The 21,626-nt window shown below is 37.6% G+C and overlaps 1 protein-coding gene across 3 annotated transcripts in view; it reads left to right on the top strand.

The window, feature by feature from the left end:
• Positions 1-21,626, top strand: part of LOC121377793 — a 102,481-nt gene that overhangs the window by 41,368 nt on the left and 39,487 nt on the right. For all 3 annotated transcript variants that reach the window (XM_041505884.1, XM_041505883.1, XM_041505886.1), the window contains 2 exons: positions 1,289-1,379; positions 3,631-3,697. In XM_041505884.1, coding sequence (XP_041361818.1) covers positions 1,289-1,379; positions 3,631-3,697 — 158 coding nt within the window. The remainder of the gene's footprint in view (positions 1-1,288; positions 1,380-3,630; positions 3,698-21,626) is intronic.

The raw sequence follows: 21,626 nt of genomic DNA, 5'->3' as shown, positions 1-21,626 counted from the left end.
GAGAGGTGAAAGAAATGCACCCCAAGTCTGTAAAATTTGTCGTGACATAGGCATTGTTGTGCTTCGAGCGACATCTACCGGTGACATCAGAATACTAACTTTCAAAATTATTTCAAGCAATTGGGACATGGGGATTCCCATGGTATTTATCGATATAAAACCTGCTTTTTCACTCCATTTGATAAAAACGTGATCTAAGTGTGTTACAGTTTTGTAGATTAACCAAATTATAATTTATTTTATTCTGGATGGAACTAGGGTGTGCGGCTTTAATCAATGTGCTCCAGTGGTGTCGTTAAACAAAACAAACTAACTCACTTGAGATGGTTGGATGGATGGATGGTTTCCTCTCATTTGAGATGGATGGATGTGTTTTAGTTGGATGGATGGATGGATTTGTGTATGGGTTTTGATTGGTTGGATGGATGTGTGGATGGGTTTTAATTGGTTGGTTGGTTGCGTGGATGCGTTTTGGTTGTTTTGGTGGGTGGGTTGACGGACGGACGGATGGATGGATGGATGTGGTTAAATGCATAGATTGATGTATTAGATGAACGTGTGGGTGTATGGTGGATGAAAGGAGGGAAGTATAGTGAACATTCTGAAACGGTTTCTTGCTTAGAAACTAAATGTTAACCATACCTACAACTTATTATTTTCAGGCATTTAGAGTAATACTATTAGGCTACAGGAAAACTAGGTCATGATGACCTACATTTCACTGGGTGGCTAAACAAGGACAATATTATTTTTGTAGGTATCACATTTACACTGTGTTTGGTATGGGAGTTGCTAAGTGTAGATTGTTACTGCTTGATATAAATACATGCATTTATGAATTTATTTAAAAACAAAATAAAACAAAAAAACAAAAAAAAATCATTATTTACTCTTTTTTTTAAAACCCAGTTGACTTGATATAGGAGTTGCTGAGTTTACTTGATTCTTACTGCTTGGTATAAATAAATTGATTTATTAAAAAAAAAAAAAAAAAAAAAAAAAAAAAATGATTTACATTTTGTCTGCATTTTTTTTGAGTATGTTAATGACTTGGTGACTATTTTTGATAAATATTTGCTATCACACGATCTTACCTCGCCTTGCCTCCCATTTACTGTCTCCCTATGTGCCGAATGCGTCGACACGATCATGCTGTACGAACATTGCCATTACGTTGACATTGCACCACCACTCAACTATGCTGCGAATACGATTGGCTGGGGCTGTCGGCTGGCTGATTCTGATTGGTTGATTGAAATCTTGTGCTGGCAATGGCGTTGGGTTACAGGACCAGGAAGGGACGGAGCGAGCACCAAGCGTCGTGGACGATGAAGATGGCCACCTGATCTATCGTCAAGGAGACCTCCTGCAAGCTAGATGTACAAACCGTTTTCGTAATGTTTAGTCTAGGCTTCATTAATATTTTCTTTATTAATGACAGTATATTTTTTAATTATTGCTATATTGATTTTTATATATATATATATATATATGTATATATGTATATGTATATATATATGTATGTATATATATGTATATATATGTATATATATGTATATATATATATATATATATATATATATGTATATATATATACACACACACATACACACAATGTATATATGTTTTTTAATTCTGTGTCGGTTTCGATATTGACACTGTATTTGCGTTTTGTTGGGATGTTTGTAGAAACATTCATGTCTTTGTGAATTGCATCATTTTGCACCCTTCTTTGAAGGTGTTTTACTTAGTATTGATATATTTATATGTGTCTAATATATATGTTGATGGGTTTTTTTTTTAAAGTACGTGGTTGTACATTTTATGCAATGTTTTTCATTCCTTTGGTTTATGTCTAAGAAATGGAGAAACTATCTTTGGCAGCTGTTAAATCCTTTGAAATTGTAAAGTTGGAGATTATTTCTGTCAAGAAAGAATGTTTTGCCACAAAAAGAAAACTGCAAGCGTTCGGCCGAAAGGGTGTATTGATTATTTTGGCTGTATAAAATGTCGGCCTCTTTTAAATGAACCTGTAGATATGAGAAAACTTTAACCAAGATAAAACTATCCATTTGTGAAAAATTAACTTTGCAGTGGAGGTCGTCCTTTGAATACAAGTGATGTGTAATTGAATACAAGGGCATGAATTTGATTAAATGTTGCTTAAAAAGTACAAAAGTAGCTACTTCTATCGATAGGACTAGTCAGTAATGTAATTTCTGTTCCCAGGAAGTCATAAGTTAAAGCACTGTTGCTTAAAATTCAAGAGCGCTGTTGGATATAATGCAGTTTCATTCATTTCAACTTATTTTCGTGCTTATATCCAATTAAGGTTCAAGCATGCTGTCCCGGGCACACGCCTCAGCTGTCTGGGCTGTCTGTCCAGGACAGTGGGTTAGTTGTTAGTTGGTTAGTGAGACAAAGAGAGTGTAGTGGCCTTACACGTACCCATTGAGCCCTTAAAAACTCGCTCTGCGAACCCTGTACCTACCAGCCTGTAGTCCAATGGCGTAACCACGACGCCACCGAGGCAGGTATGCAGTTTCAAAGAGCGGATAATTTGGCGCACACATATAATAAAAAAGCTGGAACTGCATCATGTCTCATTTCAACATGAGTATTAAATGCTACAGCAAATTTTATGCGTTCAAAAGATGTCTATGAAGATGTTTTTTTAAATTCAACACCCCAGCATGCAGTTAGGTTGTTAAGTGTTCGGATACTTTCCGAGAAAAGAAAAAGAAAAACATCCTGCAGTAATAATATTAGCTACTCGTTTTTGATAGGACTCACGGATGATATCAAAGTAGATGTGGGTTATGTAGGTTTTCAGAAATACTTTAAGTAAGTAGAGCTTTAAGTGCTTGTTGGGGGGGGGGGGGGGGGTATCACTCTTTCTAGGTGCAATTGTGCAATCGCTGATGTGCAAAAGTGGTCACTCATAAAAATGTGATGGCTCTCCTAAAAGAAAAAAAAACCTTATAGTCAGGACAAAATTATAGATTTACTGTCTGATCTTTGGTGATTAACTGAGAAATGGTGTTCAAGAAATGCATCTTCTCTTCGACACCTTCCATTCAGACCAAAACAAGTGGTTCTGGTTGCAAAATAACAACCTAGCACAAAGTCGCAACTTAATCACTAAGTCCTTCAGTTATTAAAGAAATGCTTTTTTTTGCCCTGCTTTTTTTTTTTTTTAACCAACTGACCATCTAGCCAAAACATTGCTGATGCAGTTATCATGTATAATAAAGGCACAAAAGGCAAGCTTCAGAATTAGTAGTTATATTGGTGGGCAATGTGGGTCCTATTGATAAAGTAAGATCAGGTGATATACATGTAACATCACTCAGCCATCTATATAACTGCAGAAAAGATGGACGACTTTCAAAGCATTGAGCGTTTAACAGTTTCGTGCTTCAAGCGCCGCCGTCCTGTTTAGGGTGTACATGAACAAGAAGGGTTCAATTCAGATTGTATGTGAATGATATTACTTGATATTGAACAAGGGAGTTGATATCAGATTTTGCTATTTTTAGTTCAGCCTTGAACTTGCTTTACAATGACCTTCTTTTGTAGGGTTTCGTTGCCATGACATGTACTATAACCACAATTGTTTTTCTTTTGCAGATGAAATTGTTTCCACTTTAGGTGAAGGGACTTTTGGAAAAGTTGTGGAATGTAAAGATTTACAAAGGTAGGCAACTCTATTATTGATTATTAATGCAATTTTATTTCAGAATATTTTACTGTGGTTTCAGCTGGAGAAAATGGACACTTAAATGGGGGAATGCTGTCTAAAAATAGACAAGAGCTTGGCTCGATAAGTTAACCATTACTTCTTAGAGATACGTGCATTTTTGTAATTATAAAAAATGTATTTTTTGGGGGGATATATTAGAAAGACCAGGATCACACGAAATCACTTCAGATGTACAAAAATGGATATTCTAAACAAAAGTAATATCTGATTTCAGTTATCAAACATGGGTCTAATAGTGAAAAATATATAATAGTGTTTATAAACTGGCAGGGTTTCTTGTAGAGGGTAAAATGTGTATGGAGCCATACCAACATTTTTTGCAGACTTTTTTCTTTTCAAGTTGACCTTTTAACAAAAGTAATTACTTTTATCATTATTGTATGATTTTCTTAACCCTAACCCTAAACCTAAACCTAACCCATTTTCTTTCTGGAGGAGCCCCCCCCCCCCCCCCCCCCCCCCCCCCCCCCCCCATGCCCCCTGTCGACTGAATTTGCATTCAGTACACACATTATAACAGTAAATATTCCATTCCATAATGCCATACCCAAAACTTTCTTTCTGGCAGGGTCTACAGGCTGGTAGGTACTGGGTTCAGATCCCAGTTGAGGCATGGGATTTTTAATCCAAATACCGACTCCAAACCCTGAGTGAGTGCTCCGCAAGGCTCATTGGGTAGGTGTAAACCACTTGCACCGACCAGTGATCCATAACTGGTTCAACAAAGGCCATGGTTTGTGCTATCCTGCCTGTGGGAAGCGCATATAAAAGATCCCTTGCTGCTAATCGGAAGAGTAGCCCATGTAGTGGCGACAGCGGGTTTCCTCTCAAAATCTGTGTGGTCCTTAACCATATGTCTGACGCCATATAACCGTAAATAAAATGTGTTGAGTGCATCGTTAAATAAAACATTTCTTTCTTTCTTTCTGGCAGAAACCCTGATTAGTATATCACTTTAACATGGGTATCAATAACTTAGAATTTCACTCCAGTGAGACCTAAACAAATTGGATATTGCTGTCTGTGGTTTGACTGACATTGAATTCTTCATTTCAAGCCCTGTCACAATATGACGTGGTACCTAATTATCTTTTCTTTATGTCTTGTTAGTGAAGCCGTACAAATCGGTCAATTCCTACACTTTATAAGATTAGCTTATCCACTCCGTCTAAAATAATCCTATTGAAAAATGAGGTTATTCTGGGGAAATATGTCGAGCAAATTAATAAATAGAAAATAATCAGTTTATTCCACGATATAATAATTTGAGAAATATTGTTTTTGACATATGCTCTCCACCAATCTTATTTCCATTGTGAATTCTTATTAAACCATTTCCGTTGCAATTAAATTATTTACTCAGATGTGTAATGGTGGCTTGGTGTGGTGGGGTGGGAGTGGGGTGGGGGTTGATATGATGCTCTAGTGGTGTAGTTAAACAAAAAATCGTAACCTTTTTGCTGTTCCTGTTTGTTAATGTGATCCCTTTGCTTATTTCCATTAGTATCTCGTCTTGTTTTTAACACATTAGTATTATTGATTGAAAAAAGAAAAAAAGAAAGTTGTTTTGTTTAACGACACCACTGGAGCACATTGATTAATTAATCATAGGCTATTGGATGTCAAACATTTGGTTATTCTGACTCGTAGTCATCAGAGAAAACTCCCACTGCATTTTTTCGAATGCAGAATGGGATCTTTTATATGCACTTTCCCCACAGACAGGAAAGCACATACCACGGCCTTAGTTCAGTTGTGGTGCACTGGTTGGAACGAGAAAAAACCCAATCAGTTGAATGGGTCCACCAAGGCAGTGGCATATCATGGGTTGCCAGCGCCCGGGGCAAGGCAAGTATTGCGCCCCCTAACCAGTGGACCGTTAGCACTCTCCGAGTCCTTTCCGCCAGTCCAGAATTTTGTGCCTGGGGCAACCTCTTTGGTGACCCCACCCATGCTACGACACTGTACCGGGGTGGTTCGATTTGCGACGCCAGCACTTCAAGCGAGCACTCAACCGACTGAGCTAAACCCCGCCCCCACGGTTGATAGGATAAGAACCAATTCTAAATTATCAAAACACTGTGCACAACAGTAATTGCATGATAAATGATAGCCAGTAGGGGAGCAAAACCAGTCTGCTGTTGACCTGTAATTTATAGAGCTATTAACTTCGTACTGCACACTCGGCAAACAGTAATGTCGCAGGCTTGACAACCTGGCAAGTGGCAAATTATCTCGGCTACTGTAAATTCTGCACCGGCTACATGTGTGTTTTATAATAGATATTACAGGGTTCTTGTGTGTCAAACAAAACAAACTTCATAAACCTTATGCTTCTTAATCTGATCCATATTGCAGGACTCGAACTTAACAATGGCACTGACAGCCATTGAGATATAAATTGCCGTTGTTGTGATATAAATTGCCGTAGGTAGAAAAGCATTGTAAAGTTCCTCAATAATGGCAAAATGTATACACCTGGCGTAGATTATCTGCCAATATTTAACATTTTCACAATTATAATATGTCTACTACTTACTGCAAAATAACCTTTAAATCATTTTTATTGGCTGCAAATTTCCCTTTAAAAAAAAAAAGCCATAGGCAGGCTCAAAATTGCAGTTGGTGGGCTGTTTCACCTCTGGCAATCTTTTAAAAATAGCTGTGGGAGGCAAATTCTTCAGTTCGAGCCCTCCATTGCTGCTAAAAAGTTTAAATACAAGTCTTAATTAGAAATCTAGTTTAAAGATTAATAGCTAGAATTGCTAAAGATTAATAGCTAGAATTGCTTCTCACTTTCTAGGACTTTCTAGCATTTGCTTTTCAGAGCTTAAAATCTGAAAAGCAAACACTGCTTCCCACTCTATAAAATGAATTTGGAGCCTTGCCCTGGTGTCCTGTACTTGAGCTTCTGATAGAAGCAAGACATTATGGGTCTGTTAGTAAGCCTCTCCAGATAGGAGAGTGATTGTGCTGGGATACTTGGGAACCTTGGTCAATTACCGGGCAATTATTGCGTAAATGACTGTAACACACCAATGAATTGAGTGTCTGGAGAACATGTTCCTGTTACTGGCCCTGTCTTCGTTCATCCCTAATTAAGACACCAGATGTAGCTGTTCCCGTGCTCTGCATCTTGTCTCGGTGGTGTCATGGTTAAGCCATCAGACATAAGGCTGGTTGGCACTGGGTTCGCAGCCCGGTACCGGCTCCCATAGTGGGTTTAACGACTCAGTGGGTAGGTGTAAGACCACTACACCCTCCTCTCTCTTACTAACCACTAATACACTGTTCTGGACAGCCAGCCCAGATACCAGATGTAGCTGTTTCCGTGCTCTATCTTGTCTCAATGGTGTCGTGGTTAAGCCGTCGGACATAAGGCTGGTTGGTACTGGGTTTGCAGCCCAGTACCGGCTCCTATCGAGAGCGAGTTTTAATGGCTAGGTGGGTAGATGCAAGACCACTACATTCTCACCACATCACGTCGTTAAAACTTGCTCTGGATGGGTGTAAGACCACTACATTCTCTTCTCTCTCACTAACAATTAACAGCTAACCCTATCTGTCCAGATAGCTGAGGCGTGTGCCCAGGACAGCGTCCTTGAACCTACATTTGATATAAACACGAAAATAAGTTGAAATGAAATATCTCAGTTGCCAAGATATTTTCATGGCATGTGTTCTCCCGTCTGTGGGATTGTGCATATAAAAGATCCCGTGCAACTAAATAATGGGTTTTTTTTAGTAGGTTTTCTCTCTAAGACGCTGTCAAAATTACCAAATGTTCCAATGATTAATAAACCAATGTGTTCTAGTGGTGGGGTTAAACAAACTAAAAAACCCCAAAGAAACCAGATGTAGCTGTTCCCATGCCAAGGATTAGCTACAGAAGTTTTAGAGATTGCTTCACAATTTTAAAACATTGAACAGTAATTCATTTTTAATTGACTAGAAATATTCCTTCATTATCTATCTTGTCTTGGTTGCCAAGACCTTTCCAGTGATGTCATGCTTCTGTTAACGTATGTCTTATTATATTCCAGTGAAATCTTTACACAGGTTCACCGTTGAGTGATTACCATTAACCATGTGTTACGCAAGTGTGTGGGCTGGATCCCAATTTGCCTGCCCAGACACTAATTAAATCGTAATAGTACTGACGGGTTTCCTCTCTATATGTCAGAATTATCAAATATTTGACATCCAATGATCGATTAATAAATTGGTGTTCTCTAGTGGTGTTGTTAAATAAAATAAACTTTGACCTTAATAGTACTGTATGATGGTAGTCAGCCCTGGGGCCTAATTCACTAAACTCACGCAACTTTGCAATATCACAGTGCAATGCTAAAAGACTTGCAAAGAGGATGTTTTGTTGTCTAACAGAGCTTAAGAGAACTTTGTAAATTAGGCCTCTGGTCATTCAAACACTAGTGACATTGCAGTCGCTACTCATGCAGACGTGTGGGGGGTGGGGGTGGGGGGGGTGAGTGGGGTCATGTCCTGAAAAGTGACAATCTGCTGTCACAAGCAAAATGTACCTTAGTGGTTGTTCAGTGGACAAGTAAAAATATATAATGCTGTTTCATTTTGAGCAGTCAAAAACATTGTGCTTGCTCTTGAATAAAACTAACAATTTACGTAAAAAATATTGATGGACAAGTAGATTTGTAGATGTACTTGTTCGGTGAACTAGTTAAAAATTCTGCTTATTTCTATTGCTGCTGCCCCACCCCCCCCCACCCCTCCCCCACCCCTTCCAAACATGTTGCTCGCCACAGTATACCCTCCCCCCCCCCACCCATTTCCCTGGACAATTTCCTGCACACATTCTTGAACGTTAAGTAGCTATGTTTGGATTTGGATGGTATTCATGTTTGAGGAATGGGATGTAGTAAAGGAAGCCATGATGAGAGACTGGGTATTAATATTCTCGAGATGAAGTACTGCAATCATTACTCAACAGCCATTGATTGGTACGCTGGGATGCCATTCAGTGCATTCTTTTCATGGTTTCTGTAACTCTGTAAAGATGCCAACAGTATTGTCAAAGATGAGGTAGAACAGTTTCCTTTACGGTTCCCCATGGGTTTCCTTGGTCCCTCCCTCCTCTCTCTCTCTGTCTCTGTCTCTGTCTCCGTCTCCGTCTCTGTCTCTCTCTCTGTCTGTCTCTTTCCCTCTCCATCTCCCTCTCTCTCTCTCTCTCTCTCTCTCTCTCTCTCTCTCTCTCTCTCTCTCTCTCTCTCTCTCTCTCTCTCTCTTTCTTCCCCCCTCTTTCTCTCCTCTCCTCCCCCCCCCCCCCCCCCCTCAGTGGGATATTGCTCATTGGTATAGGCAAAATTAACAGGACATGATTTAGTTTTTTATGGGGTCAGTTGGAGAGAGACATGGGGTTGGGATTTGGAATGCCATTCCTGTAATTAGTGATAAATAAATTCAACTGAAGAATGAAACCTGTAGTCAAATAAGGTTTGGTTTTTTTCAATCATAGATACTGTTAAATAGCATCTGATTATTTTAAATCATCATCTGCTTTTCATATGACATTAAACCTGGACAGAGTAGGGTCATAGTCCTGGGTGAGGGGTGGGACGAGGAGACACTTAGCACTAATAATCTTGTTTATCACTTATCTGATTTCACACTATAGGCAAGGAGTCCTCAGTGATGGGTTTCACATTTCCGTTATTGTCTAATTTCATGCTACACTGTACAGTAAACTGCATTCCTTTCACAATTCAGCATGGAATATTGATCTTCAATCATTTTGCCCATCTGTCTTGGAATCTAGGCTGCGAGTCTCCAAGCCAAATATCCATCATTCATACCCAGCTTGTTCAAGTCAGTTGGCAGCAGGGGTCAGCACAAGGCCAGCTCATGGCAAGCTCATAGAGACAGCATAACTGGCTAGGCACATGGACACCAAGTCTGTATTTGTTTATCATTTATACTCTCTATGCTGCCATGATCATTTTGTTATTCCACTCGACTTCCAGCCTTGATAATATGAACTCTGGAAGCACCACAACACCATTTCTCCTCTCCCCCCCCCCCCCCCCCATGTCCTTGTTTTGTGTAGCAGGTTAATAGCAGTCTGTGTGTTCGCAAGATCAAATCCTGTCAGTGGATCCTCTCTTTTTTTCTTTTTCTTTTTTCTTCTTTTTTTTCTTTCTTTTTTTCTTTTCTTTTTTTCTTATTCCAACCAGTACTCAACGACTGGTATATCAAAGGGTGTGGTATGTGCTGTGTTGTCTATGCCCTGTCTTAATTAAAAACATTTTGGTAAAATGTCTTTTCAACTCTTTCTTTGATGGTTGCAAATGGGTTGACCTCTGTATTAAAGGGACACACCCTAGTTACGTTTATTTGTTAACCATTACGGCGTTGTTTTTCGCTATTAAACCCCATTTTTCACAAATAAAATTGCACTTTACTTACATTTTATTATTTAGAATACACATTTCCATTCACCTCAAGTACTTTTTGGTAATCCTGATGTTTGTAAAACCACGAAATGCATTTTTTGCATTTTTTCACAAAACGTGTTGTCGAGAGAAAAACGTTAAGCAAGCGAGGTCCAATCTATTTTTAATGTCACAGACGTTGGTATATCACGTGACCGTTATCATTTTGGTTTGGTTTGTTTTCTCGTGCACGGTTCGCGCAATCAACATCCGATTTGTTGTTGTTCATTTGTGAGATTTTTCTTCACAGTTCGTGAACATTTTCAGTAACAATAAAGTTCAGACAAGTAAGTGTCTCAATACAAAACGTTACAAAACCTTAAAACCAATAATTTTGCTAAGTCTTACGATATCTGGAGAGGGGATACAACCAGGACAGAACAGTTGGAACATGTCCAGGAGAGGTGAAACGAACGCACCCCAAGTCTGTGAAATTTGTCGTGACGTAGGCATTGTTGTGCTTCTACCGGTGACATCAGAATACTAACTTTCAAAATTATTTCAAGCAATTGGGACATGGGGATTCCCATGGTATTTATCGATATAAAACCTGCTTTTTCACTCCATTTGATAAAAACGTGATCTAAGTGTGTTACAGGTTTGTAGATTAACCAAATTATAATTTATTTTCGCTGGATGGAACTAGGGTGTGCGGCTTTAATTTATATAATCCCATGGTTTTAGATTGTTATTTTTAGTTCTAAATGATACTCTGCAAGTAGTATACTGTCACTTGTACGGTATACTGTCACTTGTACATAACAACAAAATAATGAGGTGCTCTAGCTAAAGGGTGGAAAACACAAAATAATGCTAGACAGACAATTTAGTAAGTTGGCAAATTCAGTTTATTTTGGCCAAAGAAAATATAGCAAGGAAAAAAAAATGTTATGTTTAACACAAAAGCGTATTGATTTATTAATCATCATCTATTGGATATCAAACATTTGGTAATTCTGACAAATAGTCTTAGAGGAAACCTGCTACGGTTTTTTTCATTACTAGCAACACATTTTCCCCCACTGGCAGGACAGCACATATTATGGACTTTGGTTATACTAATTGTGGGGCACTGGATGGGACAGAAAAAAGAGAAGAGAATGGGTTCACCAAGTGTGTTGAACCCTACTGAAAAAGCCAGTGGTAAAGCGTTCGCTTGATGCACAGTCGGTCTAGGATCGATCCCCGTCGGTGGACCCATTGGGCTATTTCTCATTCCAGCCAGTGCTCCACAACTGGTGTAACAAAGGCCGTGGTGTGTATTATTCTGGGATGGTGCATATAAAAGATCCTTTGCTGCTAATTGAAAAGAGTAGCCCATGAAGTGGCGACGGCGGGTTTCCCCTCTCAATATCTGTGTGGTCCTTAACCATATGTCCGATGCCATATAACCGTAAATAAAATGTGTTAAGTGGGTCGTTAAATAAAATATTTCTTTCTTTCTTTTTTTTTCCCTTACTGCAAAAGAAGCATTAAAGATGCAAAATCTAAAATAAGCTTTTTTGCTAATTATATAATTTAAAAAAATATATTTTCCAGTTTTAACTGGTATTTGATGGGCAACAGATCTGGCAATAAATACCTTTCACTCCAGAATGTAACACACAGTAGTAATTCACAACTTGAGTACATGCAGGATTTTTGACCATTTTGATGATTCACGGTCTGTTTGGGATTGATCCCCGTCGGTGGGCCCATTGGGCTATTTCTCGTTCCAGCCAGTGCACCACGACTGGTATATCAAAGGCTGTGGTATATGCTATCCTGTCTGTGGGATGGTGCATATAAAAGATCCCTTGCTACTAATGGGAAAAAATGTAGTAGGTTTTTCTCTCTAAGACTGTATGTCAAAATTACCTAATGGTTAACATCCAATAGCCAATGATTAATAAATTAATGTGCTGTAGTGGTGTTGTTAAACAAAACAAACTTTGTCTTTCACTCCAGGCTGTAATACACGGCAATAATTCACAACCGTCAGTACATGTAAACAGGATCGTTGACCATGTAGTAAACAATGTGTTTCTCTGTGTGTCATAGCAGGTTCTTTGTTGGTGTGTGTAATATACACAGGGCTCAAACTTAACGATGATACTGACAGCAAATGCCATGTCGTTGAGATATAAATTGAAATAGGTCTTGAGTGTCACCAATGGCACTTTTGTGCCTCTGGATAAAAATTACTGCTATCGGTAAAGCTTCTGAATGATGGCAAAATATATCAGGGCTTCTAAAATGTTTACAAAACCCACTAGCCATGGGATCAGTGATTAAAATAATTTTACTAGCCACAATTAAAAATTTGCTAGCCCTACTTTACTTTAAGTTAATACAATTTTACTAAATAATAGTAATAATCAGATATGTCACCTAAAGATAAAGCTTCAAAACACTAACATTGGGGGTTGGGTGGGGGCAGATTATTCATATTTACAAAATAGACTTAACATTTGACTCTTGGCTTTTTTCACTAGTCGTTAGGAATGGCAATAGTAGTTATTTTCTAGCCCAACATTGAATATCACTAGCCATGGGAGTGGGGCTACCATAATCTAGAAACCCTGATATATACACCTAGTCACTGTTTCTGCCAGAAATTATTTTTGGGGATATAGCACTATGTAATTTGAATGTAACCATAGTGAAGATGGGGTATGTGGGAGTCCTTGAGAAAGAAAATGAGTTATGTTTAGGGTTAGGGTTAGGGTTAAGAAAATCATACAGTAATGGTAAGAGTAATTAACTTAAGCAAAATAAGCTTTCAATTATGGTTATTTGTTGCAAAAGTCTTTTTTACTTTTTTTTCAAAATTGTTTTTGAGACAGGCTCAAAATTGCCAACGGTGGGCTATTTCACGCACAGCCATTTTTTTTTTTTTAAATTACTGTGGGCGACAAATTCTTAAGTTCGAGCCCTGTATACATGGCTTCACTAAGTGTGTTCTCTAAATACAAACCCAGTTATCAGTATGTAACATACAGTGAAATTGGAGTAATGGCACTTGTTTGTTCCCGAGTGTGTAATGTAAACGCTTGTTACTGCAATGTGTGATAATTACATACTGATGAAAAGAAATATGGGATCAAATTTAATTCTTCACTAGAGTCATTAGGCCTGAATAAAATGCAGAGATGTAATGTGGGACCGAATGTCAGTACTGTGACATCGTATGTCGGTACTGTGACATTGTATGTCAGTACTGTCACATCTTATGTCAGTAACACAGGGTTAACTTTCTGATATTATGGAGAGGGCTCTGGTATTTGCTGTGTTTAATTGTTGCCATATTTTTTGTTTCCATCAGTATATATCTGAGCATGTTGATGTGTTTACCAACTAGCTGATCTTTGTGTGTAATATGTAATATATTGGTCAGCTTCATTATTACTAGAGTGTAATACACAATGTGTTTAATATGTTTAATACACCAGCTTCCTTATTGCTGGAATGTAATACACATTGTGTTTAATATGTCTAATATACCAGCTTCATTATTACTGGAGTGTAATACACATTCTGATTAGTATGTGTAATATGTCTAATATACCAGCTTCATTATTACTGGAGTGTAATACACATTCTGATTAGTATGTGTAATATACCAGCTTCATTATTACTGGAGTGTAATACACATTGTGTTTAATATGTCTAATATACCAGCTTCATTATTACTGGAGTGTAATACACATTGTGTTTAATATGTCTAATATACCAGCTTCCTTATTACTGGAGTGTAATACACATTGTGTTTAATATGTCTAATATACCAGCTTCATTATTACTGGAGTGTAATACACATTCTGATTAGTATGTGTAATACATCTGATTCATTATTACTGGAGTGTAATACATATTCTGATTAGTATGTGTAATATACCAGCTTCATTATTACTGGAGTGTAATACACATTCTGATTAGTATGTGTAATATACCAGCTTCATTATTACTGGAGTGTAATACACATTCTGATTAGTATGTGTAATACATCTGATTCATTATTACTGGAGTGTAATACATATTCTGATTAGTATGTGTAATATACCAGCTTCATTATTACTGGAGTGTAATACACATTCTGATTAGTATGTGTAATATACCAGCTTCATTATTACTGGAGTGTAATACATATTCTGATTAGTATGTGTAATATACCAGCTTCATTATTACTGGAGTGTAATACACATTCTGATTAGTACGTGTAATACATCTGATTCATTATTACTGGAGTGTAATACACATTCTGATTAGTATGTGTAATATACCAGCTTCATTATTACTGGAGTGTAATACATATTCTGATTAGTATGTGTAATATACCTGCTTCATTATTACTGGAGTGTAATACACATTCTGATTAGTACGTGTAATACACCAGCTTCATTATTACTGGAGTGTAATACATATTCTGATTAGTACGTGTAATACACCTGCTTCATTATTACTGGAGTGTAATACACATTCTGATTAGTATGTGTAATATACCTGCTTCATTATTACTGGAGTGTAATACACATTCTGATTAGTATGTGTAATATACCTGCTTCATTATTACTGGAGTGTAATACACATTCTGATTAGTATGTGTAATATACCAGCTTCATTATTACTGGAGTGTAATACACATTCTGATTAGTATGTGTAATATACCTGCTTCATTATTACTGGAGTGTAATACACATTCTGATTAGTATGTGTAATATACCTGCTTCATTATTACTGGAGTGTAATACACATTCTGATTAGTATGTGTAATATACCTGCTTCATTATTACTGGAGTGTAATACACATTCTGATTAGTACGTGTAATACACCAGCTTCATTATTACTGGAGTGTAATACACATTCTGATTAGTACGTGTAATATACCTGCTTCATTATTACTGGAGTGTAATACACATTCTGATTAGTATGTGTAATATACCTGCTTCATTATTACTGGAGTGTAATACACATTCTGATTAGTACGTGTAATATACCTGCTTCATTATTACTGGAGTGTAATACACATTCTGATTAGTATGTGTAATATACCAGCTTCATTATTACTGGAGTGTAATACACATTCTGATTAGTATGTGTAATATACCTGCTTCATTATTACTGGAGTGTAATACACATTCTGATTAGTACGTGTAATATACCAGCTTCATTATTACTGGAGTGTAATACACAATGGGCCAATTTCATATGTCTGGGTTTCATAACACCGGGTTATATGAAAACCTAGGTTTAACACTGGTTTACGTAAAACGCAGAAAAACTTGACCAAGACTTATACCTGTGGTGCATTTCACATGTGTGTGTTTTACCTGTGTTTTAAAAACCATGCTTTTTGCATGGGTTACCCGCAGATCTGAAAAGGGACATAAACGAGGGATAGCTTACTCGTCATCACTTTGTAGTTGAAACTTGTTAATAGTATTTATTAGCATTCGCGTACCAGATAGTGGATCAGCTACCTGCTACTACCACAGTCTGGGGAAAACATTCGTATTCGGCAAACATGATGGATATGTTTGTACAAAATGACCAGGCCTAAAAACGTTTCACCATGTATTTCCATCATTGTACTCACAATATTAGTTATAATCCATGTAAAATACGTACAGAACGCTACATAGCTGTTGGTAATAATATCAATAAAGATTGCTACCCAGAATCAGGCATTTGACTTTAATTCGGGCAAAAACTAACCTGCACCCGCCCCCACCCACCCCATTATTAAAATGGGATCCGTACGCCTGAGGGCACCAAGACAACTTTTTGGTCAAATGTTTAAACCTGTAGGCCTATCTCGCTTTTTTTTACCTTTATTAAGATGAAACAAACACTCACTAAAGCTCGTAACAACTAAAAATTATTTCACTTAGTACTTAAATTTGATAATAACTCTATATAACTTTGTTGTTCATTTGCCATGAACATGGTGAAAAATTGATGTGTGAAGGGGTGGATCTAATTATACAGTCGTGGTAAAAAAAAGAAGAAGAGGAAAACGATCATCTTGTCTAAAAAAAAAAAAAAAGGGAGGGGGGAGATCCCAACACCCCACTCTTTATCTGCTACTGTAGTGGGTTAAAATGGTCTCTAAAAATATGTTAACATTTCATGGCTCTGCAATACTGACGTAAAACACGATTTTGCTGCTGAAATTATCCATGAAGAAAAGTTACTTTGAGCAAACCCAGCGAAAAACCACCTCAAAGGCAGGTTTTAAAAAGCAATACAATTGTAACTCAGTGTTAAACTAGGGTTATTGAAAACCAGACATGTGAAATGCTCAGTAAACATGACCCAGGGTTTAACCTAGGTTTAACCCATATGTTTCCAAAACCCACCGATAACCCAGACATACGAAATCGGCCCATTGTGGTTAGTTTATTTATTACCCCAACAGGCACTCATAACGGGAAAAATAAAAATGATAATTTCTCAGTGAGAAATTATCATGCATTGGTCTAACGAACAATACTATTGGATGATTTGACAGTTACAAACTAATGACCTTGTCGGTACTAAATATGACGTCATCACGATTTGGCAAACACAAAATGACGTCATATACTTTAAAGACTTTGCATTTACGACTCTCTGTTTTTGGTGTTAAATTTATAACAAAATGTCATTTTAATGCAATTCATTATAGATTTTGTAGCAGAATTTTTTTTTTAATTATCTATCAATGTGATTAAATTACAAAGCTATAGCAATTATCAGAACAGTGCGTAAAGTGCTTTACATCGTTTCTATACAGGTTGGCCTTCGTATATGTGCGTCAAAAATAAAGACGTTTAGAGAAAAATAGCTGAGGTAATAAATAGAATAACAAACTCTGTACCAGTTATTATTAAATTTATGTCCATCTTGAAATAATTTTCATTTGTCAGTCGCTAAAGCTCGTGACAATTGAAAATTATTTCACTCGGGACATAAATTTGATAATAACTGGTAACTCGTTTATTATCCTCTATGTAATACACCAGCTTCCATTTTACTGGACCAGCTGTACATAGCCCAGTGGTAAATCGCTTGCCTGATTCGGTCAGTTTAGGATCAAACCACCACCCCCCCCCCCCCCCCCCCCCCCCCCCTTGATAGTTTCACTGGTCCATTTCTCGTTCCAGCCAGTGCACCACGACTGGTATATCAAAGATCATGGTATGTGCTATCCTGTCTGCGGGATAGTGTATATAAAAGATCCGTTGGTTCTAATGGAAACATGTAGCGGGTTTCCTCTCTAAGACTGTGTCAGAATTACCAAATGTTTGACATCTAATAGCCGATGATGAGTAAATCAATGTACTCTAGTGGTGTCGTTAAACAAAACAAACTTTTAACTTTTAATTGCGTATAACCTAGTGTTGGAAATCAGTTGAAATTTCATCATCGATCATCAGTTATAATCGGTTTGCACCAACCAATCACCTTTCAGTTGCATAATTAGGTAGAACTGTATGAACTTAAGAAGAATTTGAATTATTAGAGCTACGCACCTATTATCTTTATTCACCCTAAGAATCGCTAATTTTGCCTTTAATATGTTTTCTGTATCTGATGTCTTTTTTAAACAACTCATTTACCATATGTGTAACATCTACGGATTACTAATTAAACAGTGTTGAGGTATTAACAAAACATTCTTTTCTCGTGTGTAATCTAAACCCACTGATGTGTATAACACAACAAGCATGCGTCTTGTAGAGCCTACATCTTGTAGAGCCTACATCTTGTAAAATGTGTGCAATGGACAAGCCTCTCGCGGGAATGCTATACACATACAGGTTTGTATTACCGAATTGTCAGTCTATTGCTAACACTAGATTTGACGGTAGACTACGTATTTCAAATGTGGGTGAAAAAGAAAGCCACTGTTTTTTACATTTACAAAGATATTTCTGGCTGCCGTTTCTTAAAATGTCTGGCAGAGATTCAAGATGAAATTGTATCTCTTAGTGTATTGCGTGACTGATGGTTTTCCTTCTGACTCTGGGATGGATTGTGTTGGGTGAAGCTTATGTCATAAAATACAGCATCATCCCGTGATTCATGTGAACATTAGTTACCTGGCCTGGCAGCGGTATTATTCTAGTTCAGTGTGCGATTTTGAGGACAGAGTGGGAGCCCAAAGCTCGCAAAAATTATATCAGACTTTCTAGCTTGGCTAGCATACAAGTCTGCATAGCTCGTAAAAAAAAAATGTTTTTACAAATTACATTGATTGTTCGAAATGACACCTTAACATATATATCAAAATCATAAGAAACCAGAGTCTTGAATAGCGATCTTTGCCATGGTTTCATGCAAAACAAAAGGGTATCGTCTTTGTGGATTTTGTTTTATTGTGTATAGCTTTATCATGTACTCTGGGGCAGGACGTAGTCCATTGGCAAAGCATTCGCTCAGGGATCGATCCCCGTCGGTGGGCCCATTGGGCTATTTCTCGTTCCAGCCAGTGCACCACGACTGGTATATCAAAGGTCGTGGGATGGTGCATATAAAAGATCCCTTGCTGCTAATCGAAAAAAGTAGCCCATGGAGTGGCAACAGCAGGTTTCTTCTCTCAGATATGTGTGGTCCTTAACCATATGTTTGACAGCATATACAGACATGATTATTTTTCGTTATAAAACAGATTTCCCCTTTTTAAATATTCCGTTACCGATTTTTATTTTCCGCTTGTTATAATTTTTAACGAGTGGCCATTTCTTAGTGTGCATTAACATCGCTATATGTTTGAGTAAAATCAGGTTTTTTCAGTAGGGTGCACAATCTTGTCTGCATATAACCGTAAATAAAATGTGTTGAGTGTGTCATTAAATAAAATATTTCCTTCTTCTTTTTATCATGTACTGTTAAAAATCCAGTTTAATTTTCATGGCGATTTATTCATTTTACACAGTGTTATGGTCCTTGAACTTAGGAGATACAAAAATGTATTCGGCTGGATAGGGAATACAATATATATATATATATATATATATATATATATATATATATATATATATATATATATATATATAGCTTTAACAGCAGAATTCTCAAAGTGCTTGTTCTGTCTGTTATTTTATGAAATAAAGTGGGAATTGAACAAATATATATGATTTTCCTCAGTCTAATTTCCTCATAGGATGCCTGACTTGAAAATATATACCCCTTTAAAAGGATTATAGTTGAGTTTGTTTTCTGTAACGACACCTAGAGCACATTGATTTATTTGTTTTAATCATCGGCTATTGGATGTCAAACATTTGGTAATTCTGACATAGTCTGAAAAAGGAAACCAGCTACATTTTTCCATTAGTAGCAAGGGATTTGTTATATGCACCATCCCACAGACAGGATAGCACATACCACAGCCTTTGATATACCAGTCGTGGGGCACTGGCTGCATCAAGAAATAGCCCAATGGGCCCACCGACGGATTACAACTTCGCTTGTGTTTTCCGTAGCAGTTAACCCAAATGACTAATCTGAATGCAATCTAAATTCATGAATTTTTCATGAAACTCTTAAAAGTCACAAATCTTTATTTCTTTTTGGGTCTTCCTTTTCCGTTTTTAATTTCTTGTTCAGACATCTAAAAACTGTTTCATGTTTATACATTGTATTCCTTGTTCAGATATCCTGCACTGTATTTCATTTCATTCCAACTTATTTTCTTGCTTATATCCAATTTAAGGTTCAAGCACGCTGTCCTGGACACACACCTCAGCTATCTGGGCTGTTTGTCCAGGACAGTGGGTTAGTTGTTAGCAGTTAGTGGTTAATGAAAGAGAAGAGGGTGTATAGTGGTCTTATACCTATCCACTGAATCGTTAAAACCCAATCTGGCTTGGGACCGATACCAGCCTGCAAGCCCTGTACCTACCAGCCTTATGTCTGATGGCTTAACCACAACACCACCCCACCAAGGCTGGTCATGCACTGTAAAAACTGTACTCTTTGTTTCTTGTGTGTGTGTACCGGGAGCACTTTATTGGCTACTTAAACTGGCTGATAAGGGTAACATCACGCCATTGCAGTGATTCTTTGCTAGCTGTAGCAGGAATCCCAACAAGACTGATAAGCTACAGCCAGCCTGTGATAACACACGGTATAGAGCCTAACGATGACAGCTCTAAGTTACTGGCAGCCATGGTGATGGGTTTTTAGACCAAAACTCTTTTACGACCTGCACACATATAGACTAATTATCCAGCCTCCATTGGAAAAAAGGAAAGGAATATTTGTTTAATGACACCTCGGCATACAGGGCTTCTATAAAATTTTTTATAAAATCCACTAGCCATGGGATTAGTGATTTAAAAAATATACTAGTCATGATTAAAAATTCACTAGCCCTACTTTTTATAATTTTACTAAATAATAGTAATAATCAGATATGTCACCTAAAGGGGGAAATAGAGCTTAAAAAGTTAACATTGGGGGTTGGGATGAAGGCAGGATATTCATATTTACAAAATAGACTTCACTGCAACATTTGGGGGAAAAAAATAATTCACTAGCTGTTGGGCATGGCACAAATAGTTATTTACTAGCCCAAAATTGAATATCACTAGCCATGGAAGTGGGGCTACCATAATCTAACATTGGGGGTTGGGATGAGGACAGGATATTCATATTTACAAAATTGACTTAACTGCAAAATTTGACTTCCTTCTTTTTTTCACTAGCCGTCGGACATGGCAATAGTAGTTATTTACTAGCCCAACATTGAATATCACTAGCTATGGGAGTGGGGCTACTTAACTGCAAAATTTGACTTCTTTTTTTCACTAGCCGTCGTACATGGCAATAGTAGTTATTTACTAGCCCAACATTGAATATCACTAGCCATGGGAGTGGGGATACTTAACTGCAACATTTGACTTCTTCTTTTTTTCACTAGCCGTCGGACATGGCAATAGTAGTTATTTACTAGCCCAACATTGAATATCACTAGCTATGGGAGTGGGGCTACCATAATCTAGAAGCCCTGTCTGGCATGGCAATAGTAGTTATTTACTAGCCCAACATTGAATATCACCAGCCATGGGAGTGGGGCTACCATATCTAGAAGCCCTATCGGGCATGGCAATAGTAGTTATTTACTAGCCCCACTTTGAATATCACTAGCCATGGGAGTGGGGCTACCATAATCTAGAAGCCCTGGCATTGTTTTAGAATTATGTTTATTAGTCCCTTACTGTTCCAACGAGGGGAGGGACTGTAGGTTTTGTCTCCATCCGTCTGTCCGTCTGTCTGTGTGTGTCCATTTATCACACATAGTTTTCTGGACTTTCTCCCATATAGGGACAGTACGTAGTACATAGCCCACTGGTAAAGCCTCCACCTGATGCGAAGTCAGTTTGAGATCAGTGGGCCCATTGGGCTATTTGTTGTCCCAGCCAGTGTCCCA

This window comes from Gigantopelta aegis, chromosome 7, assembly GCF_016097555.1.
Source record: "Gigantopelta aegis isolate Gae_Host chromosome 7, Gae_host_genome, whole genome shotgun sequence".
Lineage (NCBI taxonomy): Eukaryota > Metazoa > Mollusca > Gastropoda > Neomphalida > Peltospiridae > Gigantopelta > Gigantopelta aegis.
Note: the sequence above shows the minus strand (reverse complement) of the source record. Positions and strands in the feature narration are given on the sequence as shown.